Source organism: Danio rerio, chromosome 13 (genome assembly GCF_049306965.1).
Source record: "Danio rerio strain Tuebingen ecotype United States chromosome 13, GRCz12tu, whole genome shotgun sequence".
Taxonomy (NCBI): domain Eukaryota; kingdom Metazoa; phylum Chordata; class Actinopteri; order Cypriniformes; family Danionidae; genus Danio; species Danio rerio.
This window is the reverse complement of record NC_133188.1, coordinates 6,336,587-6,358,040: the sequence shown is the minus strand read 5'-3', so window position 1 is coordinate 6,358,040 and position 21,454 is coordinate 6,336,587. Positions and strand designations below refer to the sequence as shown.

The 21,454-nt window shown below is 37.5% G+C and overlaps 1 protein-coding gene across 8 annotated transcripts in view; it reads left to right on the top strand.

Annotated features, from left to right (window-relative positions):
- The window catches only part of syndig1 (synapse differentiation inducing 1), a 96,991-nt gene that overhangs the window by 21,018 nt on the left and 54,519 nt on the right, over positions 1-21,454 (top strand). For all 8 annotated transcript variants that reach the window (XR_012389103.1, XR_012389104.1, XM_073920577.1 and 5 more), the window contains exon 3: positions 265-402. Coding sequence is in view for 6 of the 8 variants with exons in the window: in XM_073920577.1 (XP_073776678.1) it covers positions 265-402 (138 nt within the window). In the remaining 2 variants the exon portion in view is untranslated. The remainder of the gene's footprint in view (positions 1-264; positions 403-21,454) is intronic.

Genomic DNA, 21,454 nt, shown 5'->3' with positions numbered 1-21,454 from the left:
CTGAAAACAATTAAAGATTACAAGGGCAACTACTTGCTTTCTGAATGACATGAACAGATGAATTGTTCGCCATAAAACTAGCAATGCGAGCAAACAAAGTCATGTGGTTAGTTTTGATTTCATGTGTACTTCAAATTTATGTAAATCAGGAAGTGGGATTTAAATCAAAAACATTTGCTCTCACTGTGTCCCTCCCCCACAAACTTTACAAATCAAAGTTACACGTTAGCATTATTACCCTTGTGTTTTGTGTGTTTTCCTCAGAGCGAGTATTCAAGTGACTCAGAGAGTGAAGACAATTTCCTCCTGATGCCCCCGAGGGACCACCTGGGCCTCAGTGTTTTCTCCATGCTCTGCTGTTTCTGGCCGCTGGGAATCGCAGCTTTCTACCTGTCTCACGAGGTGAGAACTGAAGCTCTCAACTGTCTATTGTGCATAAATGCCACATTCTAGCTGCATTTATTAATAATACGTAATTAAAAAGTAGGGTACCTTTCAATTTTTCCAAAGGTAAAAAACATTGTATGATCTGGAGTACCTTATATTCCTCTATAAAGGTTAAATGAATGTTAAATAATCATCAGTGAATGTCCATAAAAAGTCTGTATTGTCAAGAGTAAGGAGCGTTTACAGTTGCCAGGGAACGTTTCGTAACCAAAGTGTGGTAACAGGTGGTCGTACTGTGTAGTAATGGCTACTTCACTGCATAACTCAAGTCTGTTCTGCTTTATAACAAAACAACAAGGCACAAGGAATTAAGTTACAGTGTTTCACATAAAATACTGATTCTCAAGATTTTGGAGAAGGCCTTAATTTAATTTATTTTCTCATTAATGTATTATTAATTTATTTTTAGTTTTGATTGCAGGGATTGTTTTAAAAAATCTAAATACATCTGTATACTGCTACTACTACTAACAGCAATAATATGAATATTGCTAATTATTTAATTGGGTAACACTTTATTTTGATGGTCCATTTAAGTATTAGTAGACTGTCTGCTTATTAACTGTTGATATTGCTTGTAGATGCAATGTAACTTAAATCCAACAAATAGACCATCAAAAAACAAAAAAAGTGTGACCTGTAATAATAATAATAATAAGACAGATACAATAGCAATAATATAACAATAATAATAAAGATACGATAACAACTTGATTTTTGTCTTAAAATTAAGTATATTTTGCAAAATATAAATAAAATTATAAAATAAAAATGATGATGATGATTATCATCAACTTTATTATCAACATCATCATCAACATCATCATTGATATTATTATTATCAGTATTATTATTACTATTATTATTATTATTATTATTATTAATATTATCATAATCACAGTTATTGTTATTAATAATAATGTAAAAAAATTATTATATATTTAAATATAATATAATATAATATATTAAATACAATTAAAATATGAATAAATAATAAGATATATTTCCCAGTGATGGGTTGCAGCTGGTAGGGCATTCGTAAAACATATGCTGGATAAGTTGGCGGTTCATTCTGCTGTGGCGACCTCAGATTAATAAAGGGACTAAGCTGAAAAGAAAATGAATGAAAGAATAAATAATAATATATTAATAATAATAGTAATTAAAAGATAATATGATCATCATGGCTTTTATTATTATTATTATTTTGTCTTAAAATAAGTATATTTTGCAAAATCTAAAAAAAATCATAAAATAAAAATTATCATCATCATTATAATCATTGATATTATTATATTATAATTGATAATATCATTCATTCATTCATTCATTCATTCATTCATTTTCTTTTCGGCCAGGGGTGTCCAAACTCGGCTCTGGAGGGCCAGTGTCCTGAAGATTTTAGCTCCAACTTGCCTCAACACACCTGCAAGGCTATTTCTAGAAAGCCTAGTTAGAGCCTTATTAGCTAGCCCAACTGTGTCTGATTGGGGTTGGAACTAAACTTTGCAGGACACCAGCCCTCCAGGACCGAGTTTGAACATGCCTGGCTTAGTCCCTTTATTAATCTGGGGTCGTCACAGCGGAATGAACCGCCAACTCATCCAGCATTTGTTTTTACGCAGCGGATGCCCTTCCCATCACTTTGAAACAATCATATACGCAGCGGTTGCAACCCACCACTTGCAAACAATCATACAAACTCATTCACACACATACACTAGGGACAATTTAGCCTACCCAATTCACTTGTTCGCATGTCTTTGGACTGTGGGGGAAACCGGAGCACCCGGAGGAAACCCAAGTGAACGCAGGGAGAACATGCAAACTCCACACAGAAACGCCAACTGACCCAGCCGAGGCTCAAACCAGTGACCTTCTTGCTGTAAAGCACTACCTAATGCGCCACTGCATCACCTTATTATTATTATTATTATTATTATTATTATTATTATTAATATTGCTATTATTATAAATTTTATTTAAATACAAATAGAGTAGAATAGATCTTTTGGAGTAATAAAACATCACAAAATATATCTATTATTCTAACTATATTAGCATTGCTACAGAAATAACATAAACATATGAAAAACAATTGATTTTAAAGACAAAGATAATAATAATAATAATATTAATAATAATAATAAATATAAGAGCAATAACAACAATAATAATAACAATAGGAACAACAACAACAACAACAACAACAACAATAATGACAATAATAATAATAATAATAATAATAATAATAATAATAATAATAATAACAATAACAATAAGAAGAAGAACAACAACAACAACAACAATAATAATAATAAATAATAATAATAATAATAATAATAATAGCAAAAAAATACTTTTTTTCTTGATATAAAGAAAATTTAAGAATCTAAATAGGTATTGTCCACTATGAAGGTCTTTCTGTGCAATGGAAAATTTCCTTGAGTGTTGAATGTTCTTTAAGGCCAATAAATGACTTCTATTTTTAAGAGTGTAAGCTGTTTACAGTTGCTAAGCAATATATATCACAACCAATTATAATAATTTGAGCATTTCAATATTTCACTGACACTGACCTGAAGGCAATTATTCACTAAACCTGCAGAAAGATGCACAGCTGAACAGCAGATTTCCTAAAAAACTCACAGAACTCTTTATCCAGTCCCTATTCATCACACATTAAGCATTTAAAAAACAAATATTCCTTTATGTAGTCTACCTTATGCTGATGGGCAAACGATGCAGAATTTCCCGGGTTTGCCACATTGTTTTATAAAGGTGACTAGAATACTGCAGTGTCAAATGTATTTATAGCTCACCGCAATGCTCTTGAGAGGAGAGAGATTGCTTACAGAACGAGCAAGAGGTCATTCGCCTCAGTGATAATTGCAGTGTTTTCACATATTACCGATTCTTATTAAACACATATTTCAAAGCATTCATAAAAACCTTGACCATTACGAGGGTGTTCATTTCTGTTTGTTTGTGAGAAAAACAATTAAGCGGGGGGTGGGGTGGGTGGGGGTTGGAGTTTAATGAACATTTTATATGACAAATAAACACAACACTATATTTAAAAACAGTATACGGATGATAGCAAAGGGATTAGCCTTTCTGTGAAATGTTCACTTTCACAATAATTTTAATAACTTTTTCTAATAACTTTCATTTTTGTCATTGTGAAAAAACATAAAATTAAACAATGCCAAATCAGAAAAAGTTAGGACAATGTGGAAAACGCAAATTAAAAAAGTAGTGATTTCTGAATTTACTTTGACTTGTATTTCCTTGCAAACAATACAAAAAACATTATTTAATGAGTTCCTCATGATCTTTATTGTCTGTGTTTTTAATAAACAAGTATTTCAATTTTGGTTCTTGTAACATAAAAAAAAAAAAAAGTTACTACGGGAACAATTTTTGGCTAGTAATCAGGTAAATGGTTATGCAGTCTCTGTCACCATCTTGTGGCGGAAAATTAATCATCTTTGCCCTGCTCAGTATGACAGGCTGGCCACCGATGCGCTGACTCTTTGAAATGATAAATATTTAAACACATTCTCGCCTAAAAAAGCCTCAAAAGTACATTATGTTGTCCAACAGCTGCAATATTTGTTAAACTGTAGTGAGTTTATTGATCTGCTAACACTTTATGTGGACGGAGTAATCCAGAAGGATGAGGAAATTCTGATATTGCAGAATATCGCACGACTATCAGCCAATCAGATTCGAGAACCAGACAGAACTGTTGTGTGTATGTATATGTATATGTATATGTATATATATATATATATGTGTGTGTGTGTGTGTGTGTGTGTGTGTGTGTGTGTGTGTGTGTGTGTGTGTGTGTGTGTGTGTGTGTGTGTGTGTGTRTATATATATATATATATATATATATATATATATATATATATATATATATATATATATACAGACAGACAGACATTAATAAAGGGACTAAGCCAACAAGAAAATGAATGAATGAATGAATATATATATATATATATATATATATATATATATATATATATATATATATATATATATATATATATATATATATATATATATATATTCATTCATTCATTCATTCATTCATTCATTCATTCATTCATTTTCTTGTTGGCTTAGTCCCTTTATTAATCCGGGGCCGCCACAGCAGAATGATCCGCCAACTTATCCAGCAAGTTTTTATGCAGCTGATGCCCTTCCAGCCGCAAACCATCTCTGGGAATATTTATATATATATATATTCCCAGATATACTGGGTCGCTGGTTCAAGCCTCGGCTCAGTTGGGGTTTCTGCGTTGAGTTTGCATGTTCTCCCTGCATTCGTGTGGATTTCCTCCGGGTGCTCCGGTTTCATCCACAGTCCGAAGACATGCGGTACAGGTGAATTGGGTAGGCTAAATTGTCTGTAGTGTATGAGTGTATGTGGATGTTTCCCAGAGATGGGTTGCGGCTGGAAGGGTATCCGCTGCGTAAAAACTTGCTGGATAAGTTGGTGGTTCATTTCGCTGTGGGGATGATGGTGTTTGCAAGGATTTTTATGTCTTTAAACTTGGAGTGTTTACATCTGATACTGACTTTAAAATCTGCTTGAACAGGAAGTTGCTAAGACTTTTATTTTACTATGTTGATGTACTTCCAAATACAAAGGAATAATGAGGAGGGGATGAGGCTTCCTTTTGCACATCATTTCCTTATAGCAAATTAACGGTAAGAGAGTGTATTAATATACAGTTGCTATATAAGCCATCAGGTTGACGTCAAAAGAAGGACCGCCATTTCAAACACAGAAGCAAATGAGCAGACTTCCATTGAAGATTACTAAAACAAACATTTATTTTTCAGTGGATTAACTTGCACGGATTAATTATTCACCTTAAGAACAACAATGTGAGCTATAGCGAAATAAACATTGTAAATTCTGATATAACGCTGACTTTAAAAGCAGCTTATGTCTTCATCTCTATCTGCCTTTCCCTCTGTTTCTCTCTTTCTCTTTCATCCGATGCATCACGACTCAACACCCACAGCTCTCTAATTCTCTGCCTGAAAAACAAAAACTGGAATCCTTTCTCAGCCTCTGCTTCTTAAAATCTAAGCCTACACCAAAATCAATTCACCACAACCCCTCTGCAAACCCAATCACATTATTTAGCCGGATCATGTAAAAACCTCAGAACAGAATGAGTACGCCTCTGACAGATCTCTTCTTTAAATTCTAAAATGTTTTTAATATAAAATATTTTTTAATAGACAAAAAAAATATTTGGACGAGGCAGTGGCGCAGTATGTAGTGCTGTCGCCTCACAGCAAGAAGGTCGCTGGGTTGCTGGTTCAAGCCTCGGCTCAGTTGGCATTTCTGTGTGGAGTTTGCATGTTCTCCCTGCGTTCACGTGGCTTTCCTCCGGGTGCTCCGGTTTCCCCCACAGTCCAAAGACATGCGGTACAGGTGAATTGGGTAGGCTAAATTGTCCATAGTGTATGAGTGTGTGTGAATGTGTGTGTTTCCCAGAGATGGGTTGCGGCTTGAAGGGCATCCCCTGCGTAAAAAACTTGCTGGATAAGTTGGCGGTTCATTCCGCTGTGGCGACCCCGGAATAATAAAGGGACTAAGCCGACAAGAAAATGAATGAATGAATGAAAAACAAATATTTGACTGCTAATACTACAAAAATGCATTGTATAATAATGGATAACAATCCAAATAAATCCAAATGTGTTTATCCAATAAATAAATAAACATAGTGTGCTATGTAGAATAAAAATAAATAGAGCCAAGTACTGAGGAAATATAGCTACCATTGAAAGTAAATTGGATTTAAATTAACTTTGTGAAATCTGCCTTTATAAGCATGTGTTACAACTAACCCCCTGTCTGTTACAACTTGCCCTGCAGGTGGGGTAAATAGTAACATTCATACTATTGGCATTTTTGGCAACACTGCACAGAAAGCATAAGTGCGGCGATCATACAACCAGTGCTCATTTGTAGAAGAGATTTGTGTGTTGTTGGTAAAAAACAAATGTTTTGTCTAACCCCAAAAACCTTCTCCTTGAGGCTGCGCACTGTATACTATTAATATCTGAAGTTAACATGTTAAAAAGTATATGCAGGTTGTTAGTATTGAATATATTTTTGTATATATATATTTTTTTGTATGTATATATATATATATATATATATATATATATATATATATATATATATATATATATATATATATATATATATATATATATATATATATATATATATATATAGAGTATATTTTGTATATATATATTTTATATATTGAGCAGATTTGTGAAAACATTACCATATGGCTTTGAATGGATGAATACCATAATCTACTCATTAATCCGGGTGATTAATTTACTTATGGTGGGTTTCGAGAGCGAGTGAGTCACGGAAAAGAGCAGTTTCCTGTGGGTTGTGGAGCTTCTTCCAGCCAGCGCACGCTCTTTGAAAATGAATAACAGTTTTTTTTTTTTTTGCTCTCGATTTCAGCTGCAGAGCCTTTCATTGGTCTCTCTTAGACGTCTCTTTCAATTAACGATGTCCTTTTTGAGCAATTATCCAGCAATCAATAGAACACAAACTCAAAATCAACATTTCATGACAAAAGTCTTTAGATAAAACCTCACAAATATAGAGGATATGATGAAATGTATGCAGCAGTGCATTAAGTTGGGGATAAAGTACATTGAGGAGATTGTTATTGCCAGCCCAATGCAAAGCAGAGCAGCATGGATATACTTTATCATTCTTATTACACGGATACTTGCAACAAAACATAAAAATATAGACGTTATAATAGTTGTAGTACAGGGTGGGCCATTTATATGGATACACCTTAATAAAATGGGAATGGTTGGTGATATTAACGTCCTGTTTGTGGCACATTAGTATATGTGAGGGGGCAAACTTTTCAACATGGGTGGCGACCATAGACATCTCCCAGCCTGACCAGCTAAGAACAGGCTGGAAATGGCTGGAAACCAGCCTGGAAATGGCCAAAACCCTTCTAAAACCAGCCTGGTCGACCAGCTAAAACCAGCCAACCAGCCTAGGCTGGTTTAAACTGTTTTTTTCAGTAGGGTGATATTCTTTTTCTTTCTGGTATAGACTCCAGTTATACAAAGAAAAATGTAAACACATTTTTTCAGCAATTGTAATGTAAAAAAAAATCATTGTGTTTGAATTCAGAATGTGTGTGTGTGTGTGTGCGTTAAAGGCTCAGTGTAATACAGTCTGAATGGTCATGTATTATAGATGTAGCGTAGCTCCAGGTCTTTTCATCTTCTCACTGGGTTTGGTGAGAGGGCTAATGGATGACCGAAGTGAAAGTTATCCGCCGCTGGGATGTACTGTGTGAATGAGCCAGGCGTGATGTGCCTTGAGGGAGGCCAAAGCAGCCTCTTTGAACAGCTCTTTTCCCATTCTCTTTCACTGGCGTCATTTTAAAAAGGTTATTGCTGTCTGCACATGTAATTGCATCAGACTTCTAAAACTTTTAACTTCGAGTCATATTAATGTTCCCACTGTTATTCTATTTTTAAAGGTCCTTCATTTTGTTTTAATATAATTGGTTCGCTTTAATTTCCTCACGGCGACACGGTGGCTCAGTGGTTAGCCCTTACAACAAGAAGGTCGCTGGTTTGAGTCCCGGAAGTTGTGTGTGGAGTTTGCATGTTCTCTCCATGTTGGTGTGGGTTTCCTCCGGGTGCTCTAGTTTCCCCCACAGACCAAAAACATTCGCTATCCGCTAGTTAAAGGTGCAGTAGGTGATCTGCTAAAATGCTAACCGCTTAGCATATTATCTTTGGACGGCGGGGAGGGACTGTGATTCAAAGCCACACCCCCTGAAATCGCGAGAGCGCGCGCACCACATCACAACAGCAGACAGACAACCCACTAGTTTATGTCATTCGCCAGTTAGTTAGTGCCAGCGGCGTGCAGGAATTACATTTATTACTTTGCCACACTTACATGCTATTTCAGAGCGAATACTCAGAGTAGCATGGTAAACAGTATAGGAAGGCTGTCATTGTTCAAAAATGACCCAATGTGAATATAAAAGCAACGTCAGGTTAGGCGGAATAGCGCTATTTACTGATGTTTTGTTGTTAAACTAAATATAAATCTTCATTATAGATACTGTAAAAGGATTTTATGAAACTGAAAATAATCGCATCAATCTTACACCGGGAGATTTCAGTGGCTGAACAACACGTCTGTGCATATAAGTCACTCATAACAACACAATCTAAGACCGTACTCACACTAGGTACAGTTGCCTTGAACCGGGCCAAAGCACGCTTGTCCCCCTCCCATCTCCCCCGACGGCCCGCGCTCACACCACAAATGGGCCTCGGCACGCTTACGTCATCGCTGCTGCGCTGTTCAGTGAGAAGCGCTCTCTCACTCAGCAGCACAGAGGAGATTTCTCTAGTTATATTGTTTCAGTCGTTTGTTATGCAGTGACATGCAGTCAAATATTTCGCCAAACAGACCTTAGGGATGCGGTGACACGCAGTCAGATATTTCACCGAACAGATCCGCCACTTTTGCCGCTCATAAACAATCATAAAGTTCTCGTGCTGCAGGAATGAGGAGGTCTGCTGAAGCCGCGCAGCTGGCGTGCTGTGAGGAGTTCTCCTCTTTAATAAACTACGGCAGTTTGCGTTCACTGAACAGTAAGAATGATTAATAAATCCATATGAAACAGCCCCTTAAAAGTCACGTCTCGCTTTCAGTTTCGGGCTTTGGCGCGTTTTGCACTCACACACAAGCGTACCGCGCCAAAGCCCAAGTGAACCGCGCTCAGGCACACCTCTTCCAACCGGGCCAAGGCCGGCCAAGTGAACTGTGCTTGAGCCCGATTCAGCGCACTCACACTTCTCAAACGATCCGGGAAACGGGCCTGGGCACGGTACGGATGGCATAGTGTGAGTAGGCCCTAACATAAGCTTAGCCTGACTAAAACAGTTTTAAAACAGAACATTAGCTGTCTAACAGTAATACTTCAGCCATGTTGTCGTCCTTCCTCCAGCGTGCTAAAGTAACTCCAATATTGATTCAGGTTTTTAAAAGTTTCAATTCAGCATTTGATTTCTCCCGGTCCGTCTCGTGACCGAGTGGCCGCTTTAAGGGCGAATTATACCAGCGCCTGGCTTTACAGTAATCGGCCCGAGCTCGTCTGTCCTTCGGCGCCTCCGGCTCCGACTCAGCATTGGCAAGGCCCGTAGCTCGCTCGCGCACATGCGTTTGTGATGCAGTGAACTGTGACCTGTGTGAACAGATGCGCAGAAGTCCGAATCTACATATGCTGACAGACAGTCTGACCTGCTTATCGGAGTTATGGGAGATGTCGGTCCGACAATATTTAATTGGATGAACGTTTTTTAGTTTTATGCTTTACCCTGAATATAAAAATACATTTAAACACATTTAGATCATTTACTGTTATCATTACTATTGGACTTAAATTACTGTTGGACTTAATATTCAACGCATTCTGAAATATAAAGAGAGGGAGGGACATTGATTAGCCCCTCCCCTTTAAAAAACAACAGCCAGAAAACATAAGATTTTATTATTTACCAGCTTCACTCATGCACAGCATCACAGAAAACAGTCTCATCATTAGAGAGATTATGATCAAAGTCTAATTTTAGGAGAACAGTCCTTACTCGACCTTAAACCGTGAGTAATTATTAAAACTAGGCCGATCAGTGAATGCCATTCCAATTCTGTCCTGAAAATGAACTATGCGACAATCTGTTTTTGGCTAAGCTCGTGTGCATAATCTGATTCATTGCTTTTCGAGCGTGCTCTAACACAAACACAATAAGCTCCTTATGTAATGCTTCGGTGAGTGTGGGCCTTGTAGAACATAAGCTTTGAAGAAAATACCTCTGTTTTTTTTTAAACAACAAGTGGATCCTTTCAACAAAACAGTATATCACCGTAGATACACATAAGCCTACTTCACAAGTCAATATGCATTTATGGTGTAGAGGATGATTATGCTGGAATCCCACATAGGAATTGAGCAGGAAATATATTCTGCAGAGTACAATCTGATTTAATCACTGATATGACTAACTCAGCGATTGTCAAGTCTCATTGAGTTTTTTCTTAATCTTCTGTGTCATTACTCCGTTGTTAATTAGTTTTTACTTTGATTTGATGGTAATTAATTATGCATGTCTAAATTGAGGCAGTAATTAGGCTACTAAGTACAGTTCTTCATCTGAACGGAACAATAGGCAGATAATCGTGTTTGCACACTGACTGTGCATATTAACAGCAGGGGAGGAAGGAGACATGAACTACTTGGCGAATCAAAGTTCAAAGCTAAAGCATGACTAATTCTCCCTCAACAAGAGGATGCTTTAAAACTTGAGGAGATAAGGCACAAACAATAATATAAAACAATTTTCTGGCTTGAATCTTTGGAGATGTGATGTTCATTTGAGTATTTTAACTTGTCCTTTGGTTTATAAGATATGTCATACACAGAAATCGACAGTAAACATTAAACTCACCATTAAATGCCATTTCAACAACATCTCTTTTCTTAAAAATGAACAAAATTTAATTCACGTGAATAATGTCCTGCCTTACATTTTACGAAGCAATGGGCTATAAGCACGGCAAGTGTTTTTCAGTCACTAATACATTTCAGGTGAAAGGTTTAAATGACTATTTTAAATTCCATAAAGTTCATTTTATAGCATAGATAATTCAATTAATTTACAATAGAATCAGGTAAATACAATGGGGACGGAAATGTTTAGACCCCATAAAATTTTTCACTCTTAATTATTTATATATATATATATATATATATATATATATATATATATATATATATATATATATATATATATAGTTAATTATTATAGTTAATTTTTTGTCTTCATTATTATTCACACAGCACCCCCCCCCTCCCCCCCAAAAAAAAACAATCTGAAAAAAAAACTAAAATATCACATGATCCTTAGTATTCAGACCCTGTGTTTTCTCCACACATACCCCTTAAGGCTGATTTATACTTCTGCATCAAGCGCTTGCGGCTTAAAAAATTTAACTACACGTCGCAACTAGGCGTCTCGCAAGCTCTTTGATTGGTTCGCTTGGTAGTGCTGACGAGTGTGGGCGGGACCGAGATCTGTGCGAGCCCGATGGAGCAATTGTTTACAAGTGTGGAGTCCTCCCTACTGAAAAAAACAGCTTAAACCAGCCTGGTCGTTTTAGCTGGTCGACCAGGCTGGTTTTAGAGGGGTTTTGGCCATTTCCAGGCTGGTTTCCAGCCATTTCCAGCCTGGTCTTAGCTGGTCAGGCTGGGAGATGACCAGCTAAACCAGCTTGATCAGCCTAGCCAGGCTGGAAGCCCAGCTAAAACCAGCTGTGTCCAGCTTAAACCAGGCTGGTCAAGCTGGTTTTAGCTGAATTTAGCTGGTCATTTTCCAGCCTGACCAGCTAAGACCAGGCTGGAAATGGCTCAAAATGGCTGGAAACCAGCCTGGAAATGGCCAAAACCCCTCTAAAACCAGCCTGGTCGACCAGCTAAAACCAGTCAACCTGCCTAGGCTGGTTTAAGCTGGATTTTTCAGCAGGGCTGGGAAGGAGTTCCGGATAGAAAGTTTTATTTTGTGTTTACTTCATGGTTAAAGTTGTTGCACGTTCGCCGGTTCCTGCCTCAAATTGAAGGAGTTTGAACCACTTGTACAATAAGGAAGTGTTCAGAAAAAAACAAAACACCAGCGAAGAAACTCGACACAGAGGAACATTTACACCTCACTGCCAACTAGCGTTTCAGAAGTGTTATTGCAGAGCAACAGAAACAACACGCAGAAGTATAAATGCACGGCTACGCGCGTTGCATGCTCCGTGGGTCACGCCAATTACGTGATGCAGAAGTATAAACCAGCCTTTAGAATTAAGGACAAAGAGTTCTGTCTTGCTCTCATCAGACCAGAGAACATTATTTCTCACCATCTTGGAGATATTACAGGTCTTTGATAAAATTTTATTATTTTCCTTTAGAAATATTTTTCAGCCTCACACTGTAAAATGTCCGTTTGTGTATCTTAAAATCATGATAAAAATCGAAATCACAACAAAAAGAAAATCATGATAGGTTTCTTTTGTTTCTTATTACAAAGCCCTATTTTAAAGGACTGTTCAGCGCAGTGAAGATCTTATTTTGGGCCCTTTTTGAATGAGTGATGCACAGTAATTTCAGTATGTGTAGGTAATTATTAATGCAGAGCGCTTGTTTAATTACGTTACATTTTACGAATGTCTTACTATGGTAATTAGTTTTATAGGGTTAGTTCATTTAAAAAATGAAAAATTGCTGTTAATTTGCCCACACTCAAATAATTGAAGATGAAGAGTATTTTAGCTGAATCTGTGGTCCTTTGTGATTCATATAATGGAAGTCAATTGTCATCCAATTTTTAGGTAAAAAATAAACAAGTCCAAATCAAATCATCTAGGAACATGGATTCAGCTCAAAGAAATCTTAAAGTTCTACTGAAGAAAAAAAAGTCATCTACATCTTCAGTAGCCTAAGGGTAAATAAATTAACTGTATATTGTCATTTTTGGTTGAACTATCCCTTTAAGCCAGGCATGTCCAGACTCGGTCCTGGAGGGCCGGTGTCCTGCAAAGTTTAGTTTCAACCCCAATCAGACACACCTGGGCTAGCTAATCAAGCTCTTACTAGGCTTTCTAGAAACATCCTTGCAGTTGTGTTGAGGCAAGTTGGAGCAAAAATTAGCAGGACACCAGCCCTCCAGGACCAAGTTTATACTAGGGATGCGACAATTAACTGGTTTTACTATTAACCACGATTTAATTTGTCACAGTTAATTAATCGTAAAAGCTTCTCAACACCGTGTTTTTGCACGGAACAAAACTGCAGCAACTAAACAAGTTAGATAGTAGTAGCGAGACTAAAGGACTTCCGGTTGCGGGCGTGAATGGAGTAGTCGCGCTTGTCTCGAGGTCCCTGTGGACTTCTTTTTTTTCTTCAATTCTTTAATCCTCCACCACTTTATTTATTTGTTTACCACTTAGTGCTTGACTGTGAACATGTTTAACGCTTAAAAAGTCTAAAAATGGCATCGAAGTCCGGCAAATATGGGAAAAAAGACCCTCCTAAAGACGATGGTACCGCAGCGCACGCGGAGTTTAACATGGCGGCCTTAACTAGCCTTCTGGAAGAACATAGAGAGGCCCTGTCTACTGAGTTTAAAGCCGCCTTGATATCTTTGGAAGCGAAACTGGACTCAGTTCAAACAGCGGTGCTGGATCAAGGTACGCGAATAACTTCGCTAGAATCGAATGCCGACCTTCTCAGTGAGCGAATTATCTCGCTAGAAGCGACCTGTTCTGAGCTAACTGAGAGCTATGCTAAACTAAAAGCTAAAACGGCAGACTTGGAGGGTCGAAGTCGGCGCAATAATATCAGAATTATCGGAGTGCCAGAATCCGTCGAGGGCCCTCGACCATCTGTGTTTTTCTCGCAGTTTCTAGTGGATGTTATGGGCGAACAAATCCTGTCATCCCCACCGGAGATCGACAGGGTGCATCGCGCTCTTGTGGCCAAACCGAAGCAAGGAGGAAAACCAAGGGCTGTGATAGTTCGGCTTCACCGCTATCAGATTAAAGAGGCTGTGATGCGAGAGGCTCGGAAACGAAGGGGCTCGCTACAATATCAGGACAAACCGATCGCTATCTACGATGACTACAGCCCTGAGGTTGTGGAGCAACGCGCACAATATCGCGGAGTTATGACAGAACTTTACAATCTGGGTTTCAAACCATCCCTCCTCTTCCCGGCGAGACTGAGAATTACGACAAAAGCCGGTGAGCAAAAGTGGCTCCCCTCGGTTGAAGAGGCCAAGAACTTTCTAGGATCTCACCGTAATGCTTCGTAGAGGACATTACCGTTATACGCTTTTAAATAGTTTTACCTGATTGCGTTTTTATAAGGTGGAAAAGTTATGCCACTGTTCTAATAATAAAAGATGTCATGTTCTTTAAGGAGGACTTTCTGAAACACAGGGTTGAGTTTATATAAGGTAAGGAGAGATAAAGGAAGAGTGTAAATTGCATGGGGGATTTTTGAACGTTGTATTATGTTAATAACAACGTGTCTATGGGGTTGGCTTGATCTAGTGGGAGGGTTGGAGTTCGTTACGGGATGGTGCCATGATAATTTCATATTTTTATATGTAGCCTTTTCTATACTAAGTGTTTATATGTGGGTCTTTAGTTTTAATTTAGTTATTTATTTTTCCTTCTTTTATTTTTATTTTCTTTATTTCCACAATTCATTTACAGCCCGCTTTTTTGGTAACTATGGGTAGGGAGTTGAGATTAATAAGCTGGAATGTCAAGGGCCTAAATAACATAGTGAAAAGAAATAAAGTTCTTGCACATCTCCGATTGCACAAAGCAGAGATTGCTTTTCTGCAAGAGACTCATTTGCATAATAGGAATCATCCTTATCTTAATCAGAAATGGAATGGGCAGTTTTTTCATTCATCATTTCAAGCTAAGGCGAGAGGTGTGGCAATTTTGATTGACAAGAACGTGCCTTTTACCCCAAACAACATAATAGCAGATAAAAACGGACGTTACATTATTGTTACAGGCACTTTATGTAAAAAGAATTTAATTCTAGCAAATTTTTATGCCCCAAATTTTGATGATATCACTTTTTTTAAACATGCCCTTTCACTCCTTCCAGATCTTAATTCTCATTCTCTTATTCTTGGGGGTGATTTTAATTGCTGTTTGGACGCAAGCTTGGACCGCTCTTCTTCTAAATTAGGTGCTCCCAGTAGATCTTCTAAATACTTGAATAATTTTTTTTCCGATAATGGCCTCTCCGATATTTGGCGTTTTCTAAACCCACAAAAAAGAGAATACTCCTTTTTTTCAAATGTTCATCATTCTTATTCTCGAATTGACTATTTTGTTTTGGACAATGCTCTGATCTCTGATGTTTGTTACTGTGCATACCAAAGTATTATTATTTCAGATCACGCCCCCCTTGTTCTTGATTTAAAGTTTTTAAACTTGCCCTCTCTAAGGAGGAGCTGGCGGCTTAATACCTCACTTTTAGCAGATGATGATTTTGTTGGATTTATTTCTGACCAAATCTCCTTCTTTTTGAGTGTTAATATTTCCCCAGATGTTTCTAATATAATAGTTTGGGATGCTCTTAAAGCATATATCAGAGGCCAAATCATTTCATATAATGCCACCAAGAAGAGAAAGTTGAAAGAAAAACAAATATCCTTAGCTGATGAAATTTTTCGATTAGATACACAATACGCAAGTTCACCTACCTCGGATGTATATGAGAGACGCTGTAAACTGAAGGCAGAGTTGGATTTACTGTCAACTGGTGAGATAGAGTCCCTTCTGAGAAGAACTAGAAGCGTGTTTTATGAGAGCGGGGAAAAATCTGGAAAGTTATTAGCCAACCAACTGCGTGGGTTCAAGGCAAAGCAAATTATTAGTGGTATCCGTCTAAATAATGGTGAGATTACAACTGACCAAAACATCATTAACGATAAATTTAGGGACTTTTATTCTACTTTATATACTACTGAATCCCCTTCACGAGAAGATATTACAAACTTTTTTGATCAAATACAGGTTCCCACCTTACCCCCTGACATTAGCAAATCTTTGGAGGAACCTGTTTCACAGGAGGAGTTGATAGCTGCTATTTCCGTCATGCAATCTGGAAAATCACCAGGTCCTGATGGTTTTCCGTCAGAATTCTACAAAAAATTTTCTAAGCAGCTCACTCCTTTTTTAACAGTTGTTTTTTCTGACTCCTTCAAGTCAGGGGCTCTCCCTCCTACTTTAAGTCAGGCATGTATTTCCTTGCTGCTTAAAAAGGATAAGGACCCTTTGGACTGTACGTCCTATAGACCCATATCTTTACTTAATTGCGACGTTAAAATTCTAGCAAAAGTGATTGCCTCAAGGTTGGAGAATGTCCTCCCTAGCATAATCTCTCCTGATCAGACAGGCTTTATTAAAAACCGCCATTCATTTTTTAATATTCGCCGCTTGCTTAATATAATTTACTCTCAGCACCACTCTATTCCAGAATGTGTAGTTTCTCTAGATGGTGAGAAAGCATTCGATAGAGTAGAGTGGGATTACCTTTTTCTAGCTTTAGAAAAATTTGGATTTGGCCCTAACTTTCTCTCATGGATTAAATTACTATATAATACACCTTCTGCTGTAGTCTTAACTAATGGGTTGCAGTCCCGTTCATTCAATCTGCAGCGTGGAACCAGGCAGGGTTGCCCATTAAGTCCATTATTATTTGCTCTTGCCATCGAGCCACTGGCAATCGCTCTACGTGAATGTCAGCAAATTGCCGGGATTACACGAAGGGATACCATGCACAAGGTAACATTATATGCAGACGATTTGCTGCTTTACATATCTAATCCACAGATTTCCCTGCCCCCGGCTCTAACTTTGCTAGAGAACTTTGGTAGGCTCTCAGGCTATAAGCTTAATTTACAAAAGAGTGAACTTTTCCCAATAAACATGGTAGATAAGCAGTTGCAGTACTCTAATATACCTCTGAAGATAATTAAAAATAAATTTACTTATCTTGGTGTTTGTATTACCCGCCAGTATAAACAGCTGTTTAAACATAATTTTGGTGTGCTCTTGGAGCGAACTAAGAAAGATCTCTCTAAGTGGTCGCCTTTAAAGTTATCACTTATAGGGCGCATTAATTCTATTAAGATGACGGTCCTTCCAAAATTTCTGTATCTTTTTCAAAGTCTCCCTCTTTTTATTCCTTTATCTTTTTTTAAATCTTTAGATTCAGTCATCTCTAATTTCATTTGGAATGGCAAACATCCTAGGTTGAAGAAAGCACACCTTCAAAAGGCCAGGTGTGAGGGTGGGATGTCTTTGCCCAACTTTAAGTTTTATTATTGGGCAGCGAATATGCGTAATACACTGTATTGGTGGCAATATCATTTGCAGCCTAATAAACCATCCTGGGTAGATATGGAGATGCATGCTCATAATCAAATTTCTCTTCCGGCTCTACTTGCGGCCAAGCGGCAATTGATTTCTTACAATTTTACAGACTGCCCAGTGGTGAAACATTCACTGAGGATCTGGATTCAGTTTAGGAGGTCATTTGGCTTTGATAGCTTTTCTCTTCTCAGCCCTATAGCTCGAAATCCTTTTTTTCCCCCTTCAATGCAAGACAGTTCTTTCAGAAGTTGGTACGATAAGGGAATAGTATGCTTTAAAGACCTATTCATAGACAAAGTGTTTGCATCTTTTGATCAGTTGATATCACATTACGGGTTGATTAAGTCTGATTTTTTCAGAGTCCTACAAATAAGAGATTATGTTAGATCCCTCATACCGGAATTTCCTGTTTTGCTCCCTGGAAACCATTTAGATTATTTTCTTTCTTGTAATATACTAGCTAAAGGCTCAATTTCTAGGTTGTATAATCTACTTCTGAACCAATCATCTACCCTAACAGATAACATTAAGAGTGCTTGGGAAGAGGATCTTTGTGGTTCAATTTCGAATGATCTATGGAACGATATTCTTAAAAAAATTCACTCATCATCAATGTGTGCCCGACACTCCCTTATTCAATTTAAAGTAGTGCACAGAGCTTATATTTCTAAGACTAAATTAGCCCAAATGTTTCCAGGTACTAGTCCTTTGTGCAATAGATGTAATTGTGCTGAGGGCACTTTATTTCATATGTTCTGGACTTGCCCCAACTTAGAGCATTTCTGGAAGTTAATATTTGACACGTTATCTGTGATTCTTCAGCACAAGCTGGATCCAGATCCACAGGTGGCACTATTTGGGGTTACTTCAGAGGATATACAGTTGCCTTCTTCAAAATGTAAAATAATTTCATTTTCAACTTTATTGGCACGTAGGGCTATTTTGCTAAAATGGAAGGATTCTCATCCTCCCACTCATGCTCAGTGGATTAGAGAAATTATGTCTTGTCTTCATTTAGAAAAAATCAGGTTTTCATTAAGAGGGTCGGAGGGAAAATTTTTTAAGGTGTGGCAACCTTTTATTGATTTTGTGGAAAATCTCAAATAATTTGATTTTTCTATACATATGGTCTGTATGGTTATATGTTAGCTGAATAAATGCTTTTTCCTTTTTTTTTAATTTTTTAATTTTTTATTTTTTTTATGTTTTTATTAAGTTTTCTTGTGTGTTTTTTTTATTTATTTATTTATTTATTGTTATTATGGTTATAATAATTATTATTTCTTTGTATTTGTATTTAAACCTACATGTACAATTGTATATTTGCTAATTTTTGGCTAATGTGAGCGCTATCCCGCTGTTGGATTGGTATGGGTTTGGGGTTTGTATTGTTGTTCTTTCATATTTGAAAAACTGAAACTCAATAAAAAAATATTGAAACAGAGACTAATAACCATGCACACTGGACTGACTATGACTGAGGCTATTAATTAAGCCAAGCTTGTTCAAGTTTGTTATTTCCAATGGAGGGACGCGCACACAACGCAACACGTTTACGCTTTTCAGGCACACCTAGTTGAGATGACAGGGCTTTTGTGACCGCTGGAACTGTATACGATTGAGGAAGAAGCAATGGAAAGTACAAAGTGTTTGCAAACCCACTTACAAATAATGGCACCAATGAGAGCAATCATGTGGCGAGTGTTGATCCGTCAGCTGAGATTAATCAAGTGTTTTCGGAGAGAGTGCTGAAAGACTCAAGCCTGTTTCACACGGCAAGCGTGAGCAGCGCGTGTTTTTTTTTGGCATCAATGTTAGCAGATTAGAGCTTTCAAACTGCACACAGAAGCAGCGTGTCAGCATGAGCTTGACTGAAGACAATGACAATGCATTGATAATGACCAAAAACACATTGAATGACAGTAAAAAGCAATTTTACCCAAAAATGCATTAATAATATCCACTGATTTTTATATAGTCAATCAAATGAACCTTTAAAATGGCAACAAATATGTCATATATATAAAGATGTGACATCTCACATATATGAACTACAAAACCAAATTTAAAATAATTTTAGTTTTAAACTAGTGAGGTCTTGAAATCAATGAATGCAAATAATTGTGATAACCGTGAAACCGAGATTATTTCTTAGACTATAATCCTACAACCAAATTGTATAATCGTTGCATCACTAGTTTGGACACCCCTGCTTTAAGCCATGAACAATGTGACGACTCATATAGAACTTGTAATAATGGGTGTATATTATTTTCTCCTTTAGATTGACAATAAAAATAATTTAGCATTTGTTAATAAAACACAGATAGCCTGAAGTCCATGAGTAAAAGTGGCTGCGCTGGTGAACTTTATGACATTTGCAGAGGTCTAAGAACATTTAAGAAATACGCCAGGAGAACGACCGACTAACCAAACTGGAAATAACAACACACTGCTCTGCTGTTTGAACTGTGTATGCTCTGACAGTAAGCATTGCAAAAATCATGATAACTCTGCTTGTATTGCGAGCCCATGGGGAAGCATCTACATGAGACACTCGTGTGTACCATTGAGGGCTCAGAGCTTACAGCGGCCTGTTTGCTTTTCAAACAATGCATCATGATAATGTCAGTGACGGTTTTATTGGATGAAGTCTTTGTCTGTGATAGATTTAGTGACTCCTGGATGAGCAAAAGCAGAAATAAAGTGTGCTCAGGCCTGCTGAACACGACAGAACAGCTTTGATTTATACATACACAGGGCTCTTGTTGAGCACTGTAAATTATATTGAACCATGGTCCAAAAGGTTTCCCTTGTGAAAATACTGACGTACTTTTAAATAGTGTGCAAAAACAATATGACTATGAAAACGAAAAATGTTTTGGACACTTTATATTATACAAATCAAAAAACGTTAGGACAGCATGGAAGAATTACTTTGACTTGTATTTCAGACAATACAACAGCACATTATTTAACGTGTTCCTCATGATTTTTTTATGTATTTAATAAACACATATTGCAATTTTGGTTCTTGCAACCAAAAAAGTTATAACTGTAAAGCATTTATCACTTTTGTAATGTTGCCATTCCTTTTCACAACTCTTAAAATACATTTAGGGACTGAAGACACCAAGTGATGAAGAGTTTCAGGTGTAATTTTGTCCCATTCTTCCTGGAAACAAGTCTTAAGATGGGCTATAGTATGGGGTCTTCGCTGTCACATTTTGCGGTTCAAAATGCACCACACATTCTCAATTGCAGACAGGTCGGGACTGCGGGCAGGCCAGTCAAGTACGTGTATTCTCTTCCTCCGCAGCCAGGACTTTGTAATGTTTGCAGAACATGGTTTTCCATTTTCTTATTGAAATATGCATGAGCGTCCCTGGAAAAGGCAGCATATTGTGTTACAAAATCTCTATGTGCTTCACAGAAGTGTAAGTTACTTTTGCCAAAGGCACTGACATAACAGTCTAGATCAGGGGTGTCCAAACTCGGTCCTTGAGGGCCGGTGACCTGCTGGGTTTAGCTCCAACTTCCCCTAACACACCTGCCAGGAAGTTTCTAGTATATCTAGTAAGAGCTTGATTAGCTGGTTCAGGTGTGTTTGATTAGGGTTGGAGCTAAACTCTCCTGGACATCGTCCCTACAGGATCGAGTTTGGACATCTCTGGTCTAGATGATCCTTTTCTTCTTTGGTCTGGAGCTAATGGCGTCCATCTCTCCCCAAAAATATCTTACTTAATACTGATTCATCTGACCACAGTACACGTTTCCTAAATGCCTTCAAGGCCAGAGAAGTCGACGGCGCTTCTTGACACTGTTAACATAGGGCTTCCGTTTGGCACAGTACCGCTTTAACTGGCAGTTGTGGAATGCGTTGCAAGAACGAGATTTAAATGTGTTTATTTAAAAAAAAAACAATGAAAATAACACATTAAATAA